The sequence below is a fragment of the Haematobia irritans genome, chromosome 5 (genome assembly GCF_050003625.1).
Source record: "Haematobia irritans isolate KBUSLIRL chromosome 5, ASM5000362v1, whole genome shotgun sequence".
NCBI lineage: Eukaryota > Metazoa > Arthropoda > Insecta > Diptera > Muscidae > Haematobia > Haematobia irritans.
The window spans coordinates 118172845-118190110 of NC_134401.1; the positions used below are offsets into that span (position 1 = coordinate 118172845).

The 17266-nt window shown below is 27.7% G+C and overlaps 1 protein-coding gene across 2 annotated transcripts in view; it reads right to left on the minus strand.

Moving 5' to 3' along the window:
* The window catches only part of LOC142238382 (uncharacterized), a 119909-nt gene extending 109837 nt beyond the window's left edge, over positions 1 to 10072 (minus strand). The window contains exons 1-2 of one of the 2 annotated variants that reach the window (XM_075310006.1): positions 9932 to 10072; positions 9752 to 9863 (exon numbers count right to left, since the gene is read on the minus strand). In XM_075310006.1, the coding sequence (XP_075166121.1) occupies positions 9752 to 9863; positions 9932 to 9985 (166 nt within the window). In that variant the 5' untranslated portion in view covers positions 9986 to 10072. Of the gene's footprint in view, positions 1 to 68; positions 154 to 241; positions 335 to 9751; positions 9864 to 9931 lie in introns of those variants that run through there. The other variant, XM_075310008.1, reaches the window with a different exon arrangement.
* Positions 10073 to 17266: the final 7194 nt, after the last annotated feature.

A 17266-nucleotide genomic window follows, 5' to 3' on the forward strand; every position in this document is an offset into this window, starting at 1 on the left:
GTAAATATGATTTTCTTTATTCGCTTTTATCACTTTTAAGTTATTTATTTAATTTGATATTTACTAACCTCGCATTCCTACGCCAACATAATTCGGTATCATATTATCATGGACCCATGTACAATGAAGATTACATAAAAATTTTGCCAATAACTAAAAATATTGGGTAAAGATCAAGAGTAATATTTTACTTAAACATTAAGGCATGAACAAAATTTCCGCGAGTTTTTGTTGTACTTACTTTCATTAGAAATATAGCAAATGTAAGTAAGATAAAATCAAGACAATAAACGTAAAATAAATCCATACAAAACAATTTTTAATTTTTAATAAGAAATGACAATAGAAAATCAAGCAAACAAAAATACTCCAATATAATGTCAATGTAATTGTTTTTTGTGTTTTTTTTCGTATTTGTGACAAATTAATAAACTGAGAGAAATACTTTGACATTTTCATTGCTATACATTATACAAGTGATTAACTGCAGTTTACAGTCATGTTTTCAGTTAAATTTGCCATAATTCGAATAATTTAAAAAATGTAATAAATTAAAAAAAAAATATTAAATTTTTGGTGCTATTGGAAATTGTAAAAAGTAACTAGATAAGGATATATAAACCGGTTAAAATATTAGCTTCTAAGGAGAACTTCGATATAGTAAGCGTCACTGGAAAAAACTTTAAAAAAATATTATTTTTTTTAAATAAAAATATTTTTCTTTTTAAATTGGATATGGATATAAATTGTTTAATATCTCCGATTCGCGGATTTTTGTTCAAAACCGGTTAATATTTTCGGTTCAAGGAAAATTTAGATGTAGTAAAATCTAAATATTTATGCATCTCTAGATTTTGAATTTCATGCACATTGGATAAAAAGTGTAATTTCTATAGGCCCAAGACGTCAAATCGGTAGACCGGTTTATATGGGGGCTATAGCAGTGCTGCCGCTAGTGAAAAATTGAGTGAAGTAGATTTTGGAAAAAAGTGGAGTAGATTGAATAAAATTGAAGTAGTCCGTCTGTTGAAATCACGCTAACATCCGAACGAAAGAAGCTATCGACTTGAAAATTTCATCCGATCCGGCTGAAATTTGGTACATGGTGTAAGTATATGGTCTCTAACAACTATGCAAAAATTGGTCCACATCGGTTAATAATTCAATGATTAAAACCGCTATGTTCATCGTAATTAAAGGAATAGGAAAAACAATTAGGTAATATGGGGAAAAATTTAAAAATTTGAAGCAGAACAAAAAGTGAAGCAGATTTTTGGAAGAAGGAGTGACGAAGTAAATTTTGTGAAAATGAAGCAAAATACTTCGATTGAAGTAGTAGCGGCAGCACTGGGCTATAGCAAAACATGGACCGATATACATCATATTCGGCATGCTTTTTTATGGACCTATAGTTCCTCTGGATTTCAAATTTCAGGCAAATCTGATAAAAATATTGCGGTATCTACACTGAAAAAAAATATTTACGTGATATTAAAGATTACACTACAAAGATTACGAAATTTACAAAATATTAAGGACAAAATTTCTTTAAAATAATTAAATTTTAATAAAAATAAAGTTTATAATCATTGCTTCAACAATTTTTATACACACCACCATAGAATGGTGACGGGGGTATAATAAGTTTGTCATTCCGTTTGTAACACATCGAAATATCGATTTCCGACTATATACGGTATATATATTCTTGATCAGGGAGAAATTCTTAGATGATATAGCCATGTCCGTCTGTCTGGCTGTCTGTCTGTTGTAATCACGCTACAGTCTTCAATAATAAAGCAATCGTGCTGAAATATAGCACAAACTCGTCTTTTGTCTGCAGGCAGGTCAAGTTCGAAGATAGGCTATACCGGTCCAAGTTTCGATATAGTCACCATATAAACCGACCTCCCGATTTGGGGTTTTGGGCTTATAAAAACCTTAGTTTCTATCCAATTTGCCTGAAATTGGAAATCTAGAGGTATTTTATGACCACAAAGAGGTGTGCCAAAAATGGTGAGTATCGGTCCATGTTTTGGTATAGCCCCCATATAGACCGATCTCCCGATTATATTTCTGGAGCTTCTAGAATCGATAGTTTCTATCCAATTCGTCTGAAATTGGAAATCTAGAGGTATTTTAGCACCATAAAGAGGTGTGCCAAAAATGGTGACTATCGGTTGATGTTTAGGTATAGCCCCCATATAGACCGATTTCCCGATTTTACTTATTGGGCTTCTAGAATCCGTAGTTATTATTCAATTTGGTTGAAATTTGAAATCTAGAGGTATTTTAGGACCATAAAGAGGTGTGCTAACAAATGGTGAGTATCGGTTCAGGTTTTGGTATATCCCCCATATAGACCGATCTAACGATTTGGGGTCTTGGGCTATAGAATCCGTAGTTTTTATCCCAATTGCGTAGTTCTTATCCAATTTGGTTGAAATTTGAAATCTAGAGGTATTTTAGAACAATAAAGAGGTGTGCCGAAAATGGTGAGTACCGGTCCATGTTTTGGTATAGCCCCCATATAGACCCATCTCCAGTTTTTACTTCTTGGGCGTCTAAAACCTGTAGTTTTTATCCAATTTGCCTGAAATTAGAAATCTAGAGGTATTTTAAAACCCTGAAGAGGTGTGCTGAAAATGATGAGTGTCGGACCATGTTTTTATATAGCCCTCATATAGACCGAACTCCAGATTTTATTCTTGTGCTTATAGAAACCGTAGTTTTTATCCAACTTGCCTCAAATTGGAAATCTAGAGGTATTTTAGGACCATAAAAAGGTATGCCGAAAATTGTGAGTATAGGTCCATGTTTTGATATAGCCATCAGATAGACCGATCTCCCGATATTACTTTTTGGGCTTCTAGAAACCGTAATTATTGTCCACTTTGCCTGAAATAGAAAATCTGGAGGTTTTTAGGAATACAAATAGGTGTGCAAGAAATGATTTTATTTTTTAACATAGGCTTCTAGAATCCGTAGTTTTTATCCAATTTGCCTGAAATGAGAAATTTACAGGTATTTTAGGACCTTAAATATGAGAGCCGAAAATGGAGTGTATTGGTCCATGTTTTGGTTTATCTCCCAAATAGACCGATCTCCCGACTATACTTCTTGGGCTTTTAGAAACCATGGTTTTTTATCAAATTTGCATGAAATTTTAAATCTAGAAGTATTTTAGGAACATAAAATGGTGAATATCGGTCCATGTGCACTGATAATGAAAATTGCTTGAAACTGAATTATAGTTTCCAGATTTTACTTCTGGTAATCATTTTAATAATGGGGGTAGAAATCTACAGATGTTAGATTTTAAAACAAGGCGTTATGTTATTTCATTTCATTTTCTTGCACACTTGCACACGATATTTATGATTCCTCTAAAACTCAAACAAATATGGTTCTTATAAATTCAGAATGTGATCTCGTCTTCATAGGCAAAATCTTTGAATTTATCTTCGGGAAGTGTACTGGTTGAACTGATCTGCTTGTCACCAAATCCCCCTGAAATTTTCACAGGAAACTATAATATTTGATTCATGGTGGTGGGTATTTAAGATTCGGCCCGGCCGAACTTACTGCTTTATATACTTGTTTTTATTAAATTTAGGACACAAATTTTGTAAATTTTCGTCCCTCTGTTAAAGTCGCATGTCTTTGAACTAAGGCTAATTTTCCTTAAAGTAAAGAAACACATTTTTGATTTAAAGAAAGTGTCCTTAAATTAACTGAAATATTGAAACTTTAAATTTAAGATAAAAACGCTTCAAATATAGGCGAAGACTTATTTTGAGGATTTTGCGTATTTGGTTTAAAGCTTTTTTTGGAATTAAGAAAACATTTTTTACTTTGAAGTATCCGTTATAATTTGGATTTTTAAACTGGCATTTGTTTGTACGTGAGTACCTTTATTAATAAACCGCGAAGAGAGTATGAAAATTTGATAAATGAGATCTGTATCCTGATTTTAATTTTATTTGTTCTAGATTTAAAGCCAGATAGGTCGCTAAAAAAATTCATTATTTTAAAGAAGCCGCATCTTTGGCTCGGAATCAATACCAAAATCCTTAAGGGAAGGTCGAAATCTTTGGATCCAAGTAAACTTTTTTTTTGAGTGTAGAAGCCCAAGATGTCAAACCGGGAGATCGGTCTATATGGGGCTTTACACTGAACAAAATATTGTCGTGAGGTCAAAGATTTCATGTCTTTAAAATACGAATGCAAATTTGGCTTAGCATAACCAGGGTTGGCCTGTCACAAACTGTGACTTTTGCGACATACATTTGCGACGGTATAATACGTATGTCGCAAAAGTCGTAAACCTACTGTAGAAAACCAATTTTGAATAGAAGAAATCCTGAACATTTTTTAATTTAGTTTGACAGCATTCGCTGTGAGTTTCTGCAGAAATTTGTGAAAGTTTTCCCATGGTCAAGCCTATTTTCTTAGGTGGTATCGAAATTCCCGTTGGTGAGTGTGCAAAATACCGTGGGGTTATATTGGACAGGAGACTGAACTTAAAGCTAAGAAAGGACGAGAAAATCCACGGTTACCCTGTACTCGTGCAAAAGGCAATAGGGAACTGGGGGACTAAAACCGAAAATTGTGAACATTCCTAAGAATTGAAACTTCTTCGCACATACCATCGTCTTGGATATCATCGTATTCGCTGCCTAGCTGACGCGACTAAAGTATTTTCAGTTTGCGACTTTTGTTACTTTTTCTACATTTACGACGCGTATGTGACGTTTACGACGTTTACAACTTTGCGACAGTCGCAAACCTAAAAAAGTTTGATACAGACCATCTCTGAGCATAACAGACGCATTTCTCTAATATAAAGATTTTTTCCTAGTCCATAAGTCGATAGACTTTTCAATGAAGTCGTATTGTCCTTATAATTAAGTGATTTGCTTTGAAAATGGGTATCATAACATGAAAAATTGACTTTAATAATTCAGAAAAATTCTTTAAAATTAATTAAATTGTCTTTAAATTTGTTGTCTTTTTGCATCTTGACTATAAAGCAAAAAATCGATCAAAAATATGACACGTTTTTCAACACTTTTTTAAAGACGTTTTTACTTGATACATAGCATAATTTCTACTGGAAGTTGAGTCTTAATTTGGAAAATAAAGTTGTCGTTAACTCGTTTTTAAAGGACTATGATAGCATATGAAGAAAAAAAGCTGAAAAAACCAAAAATTGAAATTTGCTTCCTAGAAGCAAGTACGCAAAACCCAAATTTAAAAGATATTTTTGTCTTAAACGTATCCTTACTTGTATTCTCCGCTTCTTTGGCTCGGAATCAATACCAAAGTTGTTAAAGTAAAGACAAAATCTTTGGAACGGAGCATGCTTATTTTTCAGTGTACCAAAACATGGACCGATTCACATCATATTCAGTACACCTATTTATAGACATACAGTACTTCTATATTTAAATTTCAAATCGGATAAAAATTAGGTGTCTAAAAGCCAAATTGGGGGAAAAAATTATTTTGCAAACATTTATTTCTTAGAAAATTTTCAAAAAACTTTATATCTATAAAAAGTTTTGTTAAATTTTTATTTCTACAGAAAATTTTGTCAAAAAATTATTTCTATAGAAAATTTTGTAAAAATTTTATTTCTATAGAAAATTTTGTCAAAATTTTATTTCTTTAGAAAATTTTGTTATAATTTTATTTCTATAGAAAATGTTGTCAAAATTTTATTTCTATAGAAAATTTTGTCAAAATTTTATTTCTACAGAAAATGTTGTCAAAATTTTATTTCTATAGAAAATTTTGTCAAAATGTTATCGAAATTTTATTTCTATAGAAAATTTTGTCAAAATTTTATTTCTATAGAAAATGTTGTCAAAATTTTATTTCTATAGAAAATGTTGTCAAAATTTTATTTCTACAGAAAATCATGTCAAAAAATTATTTCTACAGAAAATTTTGTCAAAATTGTATTTCTATAGAAAATTTTGTCAAAATTTTATTTCTATAAAAAAAATTTGTTAAAATTTTATTTCTTAGAAAATGTTGTCAACATTTTATTTCTATAGAAAATTTTGTCAAAATTTTATTTCTATAAAAAATTTTGTCAAAAAATTATTTTTACAGAAAATTTTGTCAAAAAATTATTTCTACAGAAAATTTTGTCAAAGTTTTATTACTACAGAAAATGTTGTTTTTCTACAGAAAACTTTGTCAAAATTTTATTTCTATAGAAAATGTTGTCAAAATTTTATTTCTATTGAAAATTTTGTCAAAATTTTATTTCTATAGAAAATTTTGTCAGAATTTTATTTCTTTACAAAATTTTGTCAAAATTTTCTTTCTTTAGAATATTTTGTCAAAATGTAATTTCTATAGTAAATTTTGTCAAAATTTTATTTCTTTACAAAATTTTGTCAAAATTTTCTTTCTTTAGAATATTTTGTCAAAATGTAATTTCTATAGAAAATTTTGTCAAAATTTTATTTCTTTAGAAAATTTTGTTAAAATTTTATTTCTATAGAAAATTTTGTCAAAATTTTATTTCTATAAAAAAATTTTTGTTAAAATTTTATTTCTTAGAAAATGTTGTCAAAATTTTATTTCTATTGAAAATTTTGTAAAAACTTTATTTCTATAGAAAATTTTTTCAAAATTTTCTTTCTTTAGAATATTTTGTCAAAATGTAATTTCTATAGAAAATTTTGTCAAAATTTTATTTCTTTACAAAATTTTGTCAAAATTTTCTTTCTTTAGAATATTTTGTCAAAATGTAATTTCTATAGAAAATTTTGTCAAAGTTTTATTTCTACAGAAGATATTGTTTTTCTACAGAAAACTTTGTCAATATTTTATTCTATAGAAAATTTTGTTAAAATTTTATTTCTTTAGAAAATTTTGTTAAAATTTTATTTCTATAGAAAATGTTGTCAAAATTTTATTTCTTTAGAAAATTTTGTCAAAATTTTATTTCTATAGAAAATTTTGTTAAAATTTTATTTCTTTAGAAAATTTTGTTAAAATTTTATTTCTATAGAAAATGTTGTCAAAATTTTATTTCTTTAGAAAATTTTGTCAAAATTTTATTTCTATAGAAAATTTTGTCAAAAAATTATTTCTACAGAAAATTTTGTCAAAGTTTTATTTCTACAGAAAAATATTGTTTTTCTACAGAAAACTTTGTCAATATTTTATTTCTATAGAAAATGTTGTCAAAATTTTAATTTCTTTAGAAAATGTTGTCAAAATTTTATTTCTATACAAAATTTTGTCAAAAAATTATTTCTACAGAAAATTTTGTCAGTTTTATTTCTTTAGAAAATTTGGTCAAAATTTTATTTCTATAGAAAATTTTGTCGAAATTTTATTTCTATAGAAAATTTTGTCAAAAAATTATTTCTACAGAAAATATTGTTTTTCTACAGAAAACTATGTCAATATTTTATTTCTATAGAAACTTTTGTCAAAATTTTATTTCTATAGAAAATTTTGTCAAAATTTTATTTCTATAGAAAATTTTGTAAAAATTTTATTTCTATAGAAAATTTTGTAAAAATTTTATTTCTATAGAAAATTTTGTCAAAAATTATTTCTACAGAAAATTTTGTCAAAGTTTTATTTCTACAGAAAATATTGTTTTATACAGAAAACTTTGTCAATATTTTATTTCCTCAAAAAATTTTGTCAAAATTTTATTTCTTAAGAAAATTTTGTTAAAATTTTATTTCTATAGAAAATGTTGTCAAAATTTTATTTCTATAGAAAATGTTGTCAAAATTTTATTTCTATAGAAAATTTTGTCAAAAAATTGTTTATACAGAAAATTTTGTCAAAGTTCTATGTCTACAGAAAATATTGTTTTTCTACGGAAAACTTTGTCAATATTTTATTTCCATAGAAAATTTTGTAAAAATGTTATTTCTATAGAAAATTTTGTAAAAATTTTATTTCTATAGAAAATTTTGTAAAAGTTTTATTTCTATAGGAAATTTTTTCAAAATTTTATTTTTTATGCAAAATTTTATTTCTGCAGAAAATTTTGGGCCGATATACATCATATACGGCTTACTTACACACAATTTTTTTTTTCTGATTCAATCACGAAATTAATTGATCCAATTAATTTTTTAATTGAAATATCTTTAATCACAGAAATGATAGTATCAATTAAAAAAATTAATTGACAATCAATTAAAAATTAATTGATCCAATTGAAAAATTAATTGATACTATTAATTTGTGTGATTGAGTTTTATTTCAATAAAAAAAATTGTTGAATCAATTAAATGTTTAATTGAATATCTTTTAAAACTCAATTAAGATTTTAATTGGAAAAATGTTAGTGAATTTTTTTTCTGTGTATGGACCCAAACTACCTCTGGATTTCAAATCTAATATAAATTGCGGTATCTAGAAGCCCAGGAAGTCAAAACGGGAGATCGCTCTATATGAGGCTCTACTAAAACATGCACCGATTCACACCATATTCAGCACACCTATTTATAGACATAAAGTAGCTCTGTATTTAAATTTTAAATCGTATAAAATGTAGGTGTCTAGAAGCAAAATCGGGAAAACGGTCTATTTGGAGAATCAGCCAAAAGATGGCTAGATTCACACCATATTCGGTACACCTACTTGTGGACTTACAGTGAATTTCAGGATAATCATATAAAAAATTCCGTGTTTAGAAACTAAAGAAGTCAAATTGGGAGATCGCTCTCTATATGCCAAAACATGGAGCGATTGACACCATATTCGGTATTTATTGACCTAAATTTCATGCAAATCGGATAAAAATTGTGGTGTCTAGATGCTAAAGACACCGAATCGAGAGGTCGGTTTATGTGGGATATTGTAGACAAAAAATGAGCCTGAGCAACATTTCAGCGCGATAGATTTATTATTGAAGCGTGATTACAACAGACAGCCAGACGGATATCGTTATGTCATCTTAGAATTTATCCCTGTGACGTGATAATATTCCTTCTCTTAGTGTACAAAGAATATGATCACACCCAGCAATAAAATTTGGAAGTACTTCTAAAGGCACAACTTTAAAAGCACTTCCAGAAATGTTCTTCCAAATATGTTCTTTATTTTAACTACTCAGGAAGTTCTTTTAATTCAATTTTTTATAATTCGCTTTTTTCATATTTTTAAAGGGCAATTTTACCTTTTTTGTTTCAAATATGTTAAAAACAGAGTAAGGTTTAATAAAATGGTACAAATTATTTAAATTTTGTCGAAAAAAAATTTCTAAATTCATTCTAGGAAAACTGCGAAATTTTGAAAATATTTGAGGTCAAGGGTTTCAGACAAGCGTCAGATTGCATTAAAAATCATAAAAAATTATAAAAATTAATTATTTTCCAAAATATCACAAAATTTTTTAATTCACATCCAAAACACTGAATTCGGATCACACTTAAAGAAGTGATGCATAGTCAGTGCTACGGCTGTTGAAATGGTGGACATCCGTCCTATGACAAGCCCTTGTTAAATTCATCGCTTCTGCGCCAATTTTGCACCACTTCCGGATCCAAAAAGAACATTTTCACTACTTTTTTGGCGACGCTTTTTTTGCTGGGCAGTGTTATCAAGTGTGGGAAAGAGAATTAAACTTTGATCCTTGCATGTGCTTAGATAGCTTTCATTGAACTTAATGAATCCAACTATTATTTTTTATTGCGAGCAACAGATGCCTTATATTTTTATCAGCATTCTGACGAACGTATGTGTAACAGAAAACACTCACCTGTTCTTGCGAAACAATGACGATTGTAATACAATGAATCTCGTGTGGTATTAAAATGATGACCATCTGCTTGATTTACTTCGCTACCAAATGAAAAGCCCTTATAAATAATCTATGGAGGCGGAGGGAATACGAGTCACATAATTGCGAAAATTAATCAGATTTTTTTTGTTTACTTACGATAAACAATAATACCATCAGAAATGTCAAATAGATTATGTCACTTATATACATTTTTGGTATTTTTCTATACAATTGCAACAGTTGTAAAAAAATTATTTATTTATTAACCACTCGGCAAATGTTTGGAGTGCTCCAAATTTCTGAAGAATTTTCAAAACAAAAGGAATGTTAAATAGTTTACTCGTACTCTTCTCTTCTTTAAATGCCTATTAATTATCTCTGATATTTGGTATCCAAAGATGTTTAATTCTTATCTTATCGCCGTATTGTTTGCAGCTTGGTCTCAAAGCTTTTGCCGTTTATCTCTGTACAAACAGAGATGATGACATGAAATGTTAAACTATAAATGTTAAGAGTTAACATTGGCGTTTGCATTTCAGCTTTGCTTTCTTGTACGAAATGCCTTAGAGTTCACCTAAAAAGCAATGAGCTTTAAGAAGCAATAATTGGAAAAGTTTTTTGCTTGGGAGGAAGGTAAATATTTTTGAAAATTGTATTCATTTCAAATCAATTGATTTCAAAGATAATTTAAGCGAGTGGCTATAGGCCAATTGCATGTTTTAAAGGCACTTGAAATTAACCGATAAATTTATGGTAGAAGTTACTCTTAATCGAGAAGAAAGACATACCAACAGAATATGAATGGGTATCTGTAGATCATCCTGCCCCTGAATCTATACTGAGAATAGTATAGAGTTGCTATCATATCTAAACAGCTTATTTGGAAGCTTACAGATTTATTCAAGTGACCGTTAAATTTGTTGTTTACAATCCTGTAGAAGCACGTTGATCTATTACAATCAGAAATAAAGTTATTCGTCATTGAATTCAAGGGTGATATTAGTGGCAACTCGCTATTTCCGGCTCACTTAGACTATTCAGTCCATTGTGATATCACAGGTGGTGGACTTGTCTCTTATCACTGAGTGCTATCCGATTCTATGTTTAGCTTAATGATAAGGGGTCTCCATTTATAGCCGAGTCCGAACGGTGTTTCACATTGCTGTGAAACTACTTGGAGAAGCTTTGGCAGCCTATATAATCCACCGCTGAAAATTTTCGAAACTGCAATTGAACCAATGATCACTGTTACCACTCGAGCCAAAAATAAACTACCCAAATTTGGAGAAAATGTTACCAAAAAACTACCAAACAAAAAAAAAATATTTTGCAAAATTTTATTTCTATAGAAAATGTTGGCAAAATTGTATTTCTTACAATATTTTGTCATAATTTTATTTCTATAGAAAATTTTATCAAAATTTTATTTCTATAGAAAATTTTGTGAAAAAAGTAAATTTTATTTCTATAGAAAATTTTGTCAAAATTTTAGTTCTATAGAAAATTTTGTGAAAAAAGTAAATTTCATTTCTATAGAAAATTTTGTCAAAAGTTTATTTCTACAGAAAATTTTGTCAAAATTTTATTTCTTTAGAAAAAATTGTCAAAATTTTATTTCTATAGAAAATTTTGTAAAAATTTTACCAAAAAACTACCAAACAAAAACAAATATTTTGCAAAATTTTATTTCTATAGAAAATTTTGCCAAAATTGTATTTCTTAGAAAATTTTATCATAATTTTATTTCTACAGACAATTTTATCAAAATTTTATTTCTATAGAAAATTTTGTCAAAATTGTATTTCTATCGAAAATTTTGTCAAAATTTTATTTCTATAGAAAATTTTGTCAAAATTTCATTTCTATAGAAAATTTTGTCAAAATTTTATTTCTATAGAAAGTTTTGTCATTTTTATACCATGCGCCACACTGTGGAACAGGGTATTATAAGTTAGTGCATATGTTTGTAACACCCAGAAGGAGACGAGATAGACTTATATGGCCCCAGAAGCCAGATTTTTGGCCGAATTTTGCACTAGGAGTACAATTAGTAGTATAGTCAAGTGTGCAAAATTTGATTGAAATCGGTGCAGATTTAGATATAGCTCCCATATATATCTTTCGCCCGATATGGACTAATATGGTCCTAAAAGCCAGAGTTTTGGCCCAATTTGGTTGAAATTTTGCACAGGGAGTAGATTTAGCATTGTACCTATGCGTGCCAAATTTGGTTTAGATTTAGATATAGCTCCCATATATAGCTTTTGCCCGATTTACACTCATATGACCACAGAGGCCAATTTTTTGCTCCGATTTAGTTGAAATTTTGCGCAGGGAGTAGAATTAGCATTGTAGCTATGCGTGCCAAATTTGGTTGAAATCGATTCAGATTTAGATATAGCTCCTATATATAGCTTTTGCCCGATTTACACTCATATGACCACAGAGGCCAATTTTTTGCTCCGATTTAGTTGAAATTTTGCGCAGGGAATAGAATTAGCATTGTAGCTATGCGTGCCAAATTTGGTTGAAATCGATTCAGATTTAGATATAGCTCCCATATATATCTTTCGCCCAATGTGCACTTATATGGACCCAGAAGCCAGAGTTTTGGCCCAATTTGGTTGAAATTTTGCACAAGGAGTACAGTTGGTAGTAAAGCCATGTGTGCCAAATTTGATTGAAATCGGTTCAGATTTAGATATAATTTCCATATATATTTCTCGCCCGATATGGACTTATATGGCCCCAGAAGCCAGAGTTCTGGCCCAATTTGGTTGAAATTTTGCACTAGGAGTACAATTGGTAATATAGTCATGTTTGCCAAATTTGATTGAAATCGGTTCAGATTTAGATATAGCTCCCATATATATGTTTTTCTGATTTCGAACAAAATGGTCAAAATACCAACATTTTCCTTGTAAAATCGCCACTGCTGAGTCGAAAAGTTGTAAAAATGACTCTAATTTTCCTAAACTTCTAATACATATATATCGAGCGATAAATCATAGATAAGCTTTTGCGAAGTTTCCTTAAAATTGCTTCAGATTTAAATGTTTCCCATATTTTTTTACTAAAATTGTGTTCCACCCTAGTGCATTAGCCAACTTAACTTTTGAGTCTATAGATTTTGTAAAAGTCTATCAAATTCTGTCCAGATCGAGTGGTGCAGTGTATAATATAGTCGGCACCGCCCGACTTTAGACTTTCCTTACTTGTTTTATTTCTATAGACAATTTTGTCAAAATTATACTTCTATAGAAAATATTATCAAAATTTTAATTCTATAGAAATTATGTCTAAATTTTATTTCTATAGAAAATTTTGTCAAAGTTTTATTTTGTCAAATTTTTATTTCTATAGAATATATTGTCTAAATTGTATTTCTAAAGAAAATTTTGTCAAAATTTTATTTTGATGAAAAATTTTCTCAAAATTTTATTTCTATAGAAAATTTTGTAAAAATTTTATTTTTTTATAGAAAATTTTGTAAAAATTTTATTTCTATAGAAAATTTTGTCAAAAATTTATTTTTATAAAACATTTGGATAAAATTTTATTTCTATAGAAAATTTTGTCAAAATTTTATTTTTATAGAAGATTTTGTCAAAATATTATTTCTATAGAAAATTTTGTCAAAATTTTATTTTTTATAGAAAATTTTGTTAGAATTTTATTTCCATAAAAAATTTGTTTCTAAGAAAATTTTGTCAAAAATTTATTTCTATAGAACATTTTGATAAAATTTTATTTTTATAGAAAATTTTGTCAAAATTTTTTTTCTATAGGACATTTTGTCAAAATTTTATTTTTTTCAGAAAATTTTGTCAAAATGTGATTCTATAGAAAATTTTATTCCCATCGTAAATTTGCCCAAAATTTTATTTCTATAGATAATTTTCTACAAATTTTATTTCTATAGAAAATTTTCTCAAATTTTTATTTCTTTTGAAAGTTTTGACAAAATTTTATTTCTATAGAAAATTCTAAAATTATATTTCTCTAGAAAATGTTGTCAAAATTTTATTTTTATAAAAAATTTTCTCAAAATTTTATTTCTATAGAACATTGTGTTAAAATTTATTTTTTTTATAGAAAATTTTGTCAAAATGTTATTTCTCCAAATGTTATTTCTGTAGAAAATTTTCTTCAAATTTTATTTCTATCGTAAATTTTCTCAATTTTTTTTTCTATAGACAATTTTCTTAAAATTTTATTTATATAGAAAATTTGATCAAAATTTAATTTTTATAGAAATTTTGTCAAGTTTTTTATCTACAGAAAATTTTGTCAAATTTTTATTTCTCTAGAAAATTTGTCAAAATTATATTTCTCTAGAAAATTTTGTCAAAATTTTATTTTTATAAAAAATTTTCTCAAAATTTTATTTCTATAAAACATTGTGTTAAAATTTATTTTTTTTTTATAGAAAATTTTGTCAAAATGTTATTTGCATAGAAAATTTTGTTTCTAAGAACATTTTGTCAAAAATTAATTTTTATAGAACATTTTGATAAAATTTTATTTCTATAGAAAATTTTGTCAAAATTTTATTTTTATAAAAGATTTTGTCAAAATATTATTTCTATAGAAAATTTTGTCAAAATTTTATCCCCATCGAAAATTTGCTCAAAATTTTATTTCTATAGAAAATTTTCTAAAAATTTTTTTTCTATAGAAAATTTTCTACAAATTTTATTTCTATAGAAATTTTTCTTCAATTTTTATTTCTTTCGAAAGTTTTAAAAAATTTTATTTCTTTTGAAAGTTTTGACAAAATTTTATTTCTATATAAAATTTTCTCCAAATTTTATGTCTGTAAAAAATTTTCTTCAAATTTTATTTCTATCGTAAATTTTTTCAAAATTTTTTTTTCTCTAGAAAATTTTTTTCCTTTGTTGGAGAGAAATGTTTTGCAAAATCTACCGAAACATCAATCTACCAAACACTAAAAAATCTACCATTTCTGATGGAATACGACCAACTGCGCCAACCGTGATCTCAATGTGGGATTTAAAGTTTTGCTTCTGGGGCATTTTTGAGAGTAAAGTTGACACTAAACAATACCAAAATGTCATTCATCTCAAGACGGCGCTTCACCGCGAATGAAAGACATTTTATTTTTCTTAGTACCATATTCAAAGGGCGAACGTGGAAGCGGTGAAAATGTTACATATTTATCAGAAAAAAAGACTCAATCATATTCCCATTTGCTGTTCGAATATGATTGTGACGATAATTTTTCTTCTCGAGAGAAATAGTATAAGTCATTTCACTTTTGAGGAATTATTTATTATTAGTACTTACCCCCAACACTGGATCGACGAGTTCTTGAACTTCTTCCAGTTTTCTGACATAGGATCTTTATAAATATCTAAAGGAAAAAAACAGAAAAGAACCACCATCATTCATTCGTTGATTTAAATAGTGAAGATTACATTGATACAGAAGCTGGTATGTATAAATATTTACTGCCACAATTTGTTTTAATAATTGTTGTTTACCCTTAAAATCAGGGCCATGGCAAAAACCAGAAAAATGTAATAGAATAGACTGAAAACCATGATTAACAATTTCTTTTCGCTTTTTGTTGCAATAGGATTTGATTTGTCTTTTTTTCGTGTCGGATAATTTAATTCCTTTATACACGGATATTGCAGCAAATATGTAGGTTTATTGCTCTATGAACAAAGTTTATTGTTCTTTATAAACAATTCAACAAAATTGTACTGATGTGAAAACAAATTCTCATTTTGAATCAACAATTGTTACTAGAGTTTGGCCGGTGTTTTGACGATTACTTGAAGTGCGAATAATCTTATCGATCAGTGGAAACATTATTCTTCCTACCAATACAGCACGAATATCGAGTGTATACTCGGTCGTAAACTCTCACGCATATGGTAGCTATCTATGGTCATATCAATTAGTTGCGTCCAAAGTAAACTAAGTCTAGAAGCATTTATAATTGGGTTAGGTTGGGATATAGTGGCAGTTAGATATTTTCGCCCCACTTTGACAGTTTCCACATTGTGTTAGCATATATGAGAAAATATTCGTATATGTTAACTCTTCTGTTGGAGCAACCAGATTATCAGCAATGTCATTGTTCAATAATCCAACAATACTTGTAAGCTCGCCTATCAGGCAACGATCCATTTTAATAAATACCAGCAGTGATGACTCACTTCCAGAGAACATTAGTAACTCACAACTTTGTCAAAATTGTATTTCTTTAGAAAGTTAGGTCAAATTTTTTTCTATAGAAAATTTTATCAAAATTTTATTTCTATAGAAAATTTAATCAAAATGTTATTTTTAAAGAAAATTTGGTAAAAATTTTATTTCTTTAGAAAGTTAGTTCAAATTTTTTTCTATAGAAATTTTTATCAAAATTTTATTTCTATGGAAAATTTTATCAAAATGTTATTTTTATAGAAAATTTTGTAAACATTTTATTTCTATAGAAAAATTTGTCAAAATTTTATTTCTATAGAAAAATTTGTCAAAATTTTATTTTGTTGCTTTGTTTGTTGAGGAATGTGGTAATTCCGAAACGTACGTCCATCCAACCATCTTGCAGTCTATAGGGCTTTGCCCAAATAAATTTGACAAACATTATTTTCCTCTGTTGGTTAAGCTACACTTGTAGTTTAGTAAATGCATGGTTTTAAGCTGAAATCAAAAACAACAAAATGATTCAAGAATGACTAACCTACAAGTGCAACTTAACCAACAGAGGAAAGTATGCTTGTAAAATTTATTTGGGCAAAGCCCTATAGATTGCAAGATGGTTGCATGTACAGCTGTTTCGGAATTACCACATTCCTCATCAGCATCCTCCATTTGCAGTAACACTATCAACCAATTATCAGAATAAATTCGGGTAATTCACACAACCCAAAGTGAACTACACTTGAACCATCCGAAAAAATGTTTGATAGTCGGCTACAGCCTAAACAAATTTTGTATAGAAAATTTTATCAGAATTTTATTTCTATAGAACATTTTGTCAAAATTGTATTTCTATAGGAAATTTTGTCAAAATTTTAACTCTCCCCAAATTTTGTCAACATTTTATTTCTATAGAAAATTTTGTCAAAATTTGTATTTTATAGAAAATGTTGTCAAAATTTGTTTTGTATAGAAAATGTTGTCAAAATGTAATTTCTTTAGAAAATTTAATCAAATTTTTATTTCTATATAAACTTTTGTAAACATTTTATTTTTTTTGGAAAATTCTGTCAAAATTTTATTTCTATAGACAAATTTGTCAAAAATTTTATTTCAATAGAAAATGTTGTCAAAATTTTATTTCTTTAGGAAATTTTGTCAAAATTTTATTTCTAAAGAAAATTTTTGTCAAAGTTTTATTTCTATAGAAAATTTTGTCAAAATTTTATTTCTATAGAAAATTTTGAAAAAATTTATTTCTATAGGATATTTTGCCCGCATTTTATTTTTATGGAAAACGTTTGTCAAAATTTTATA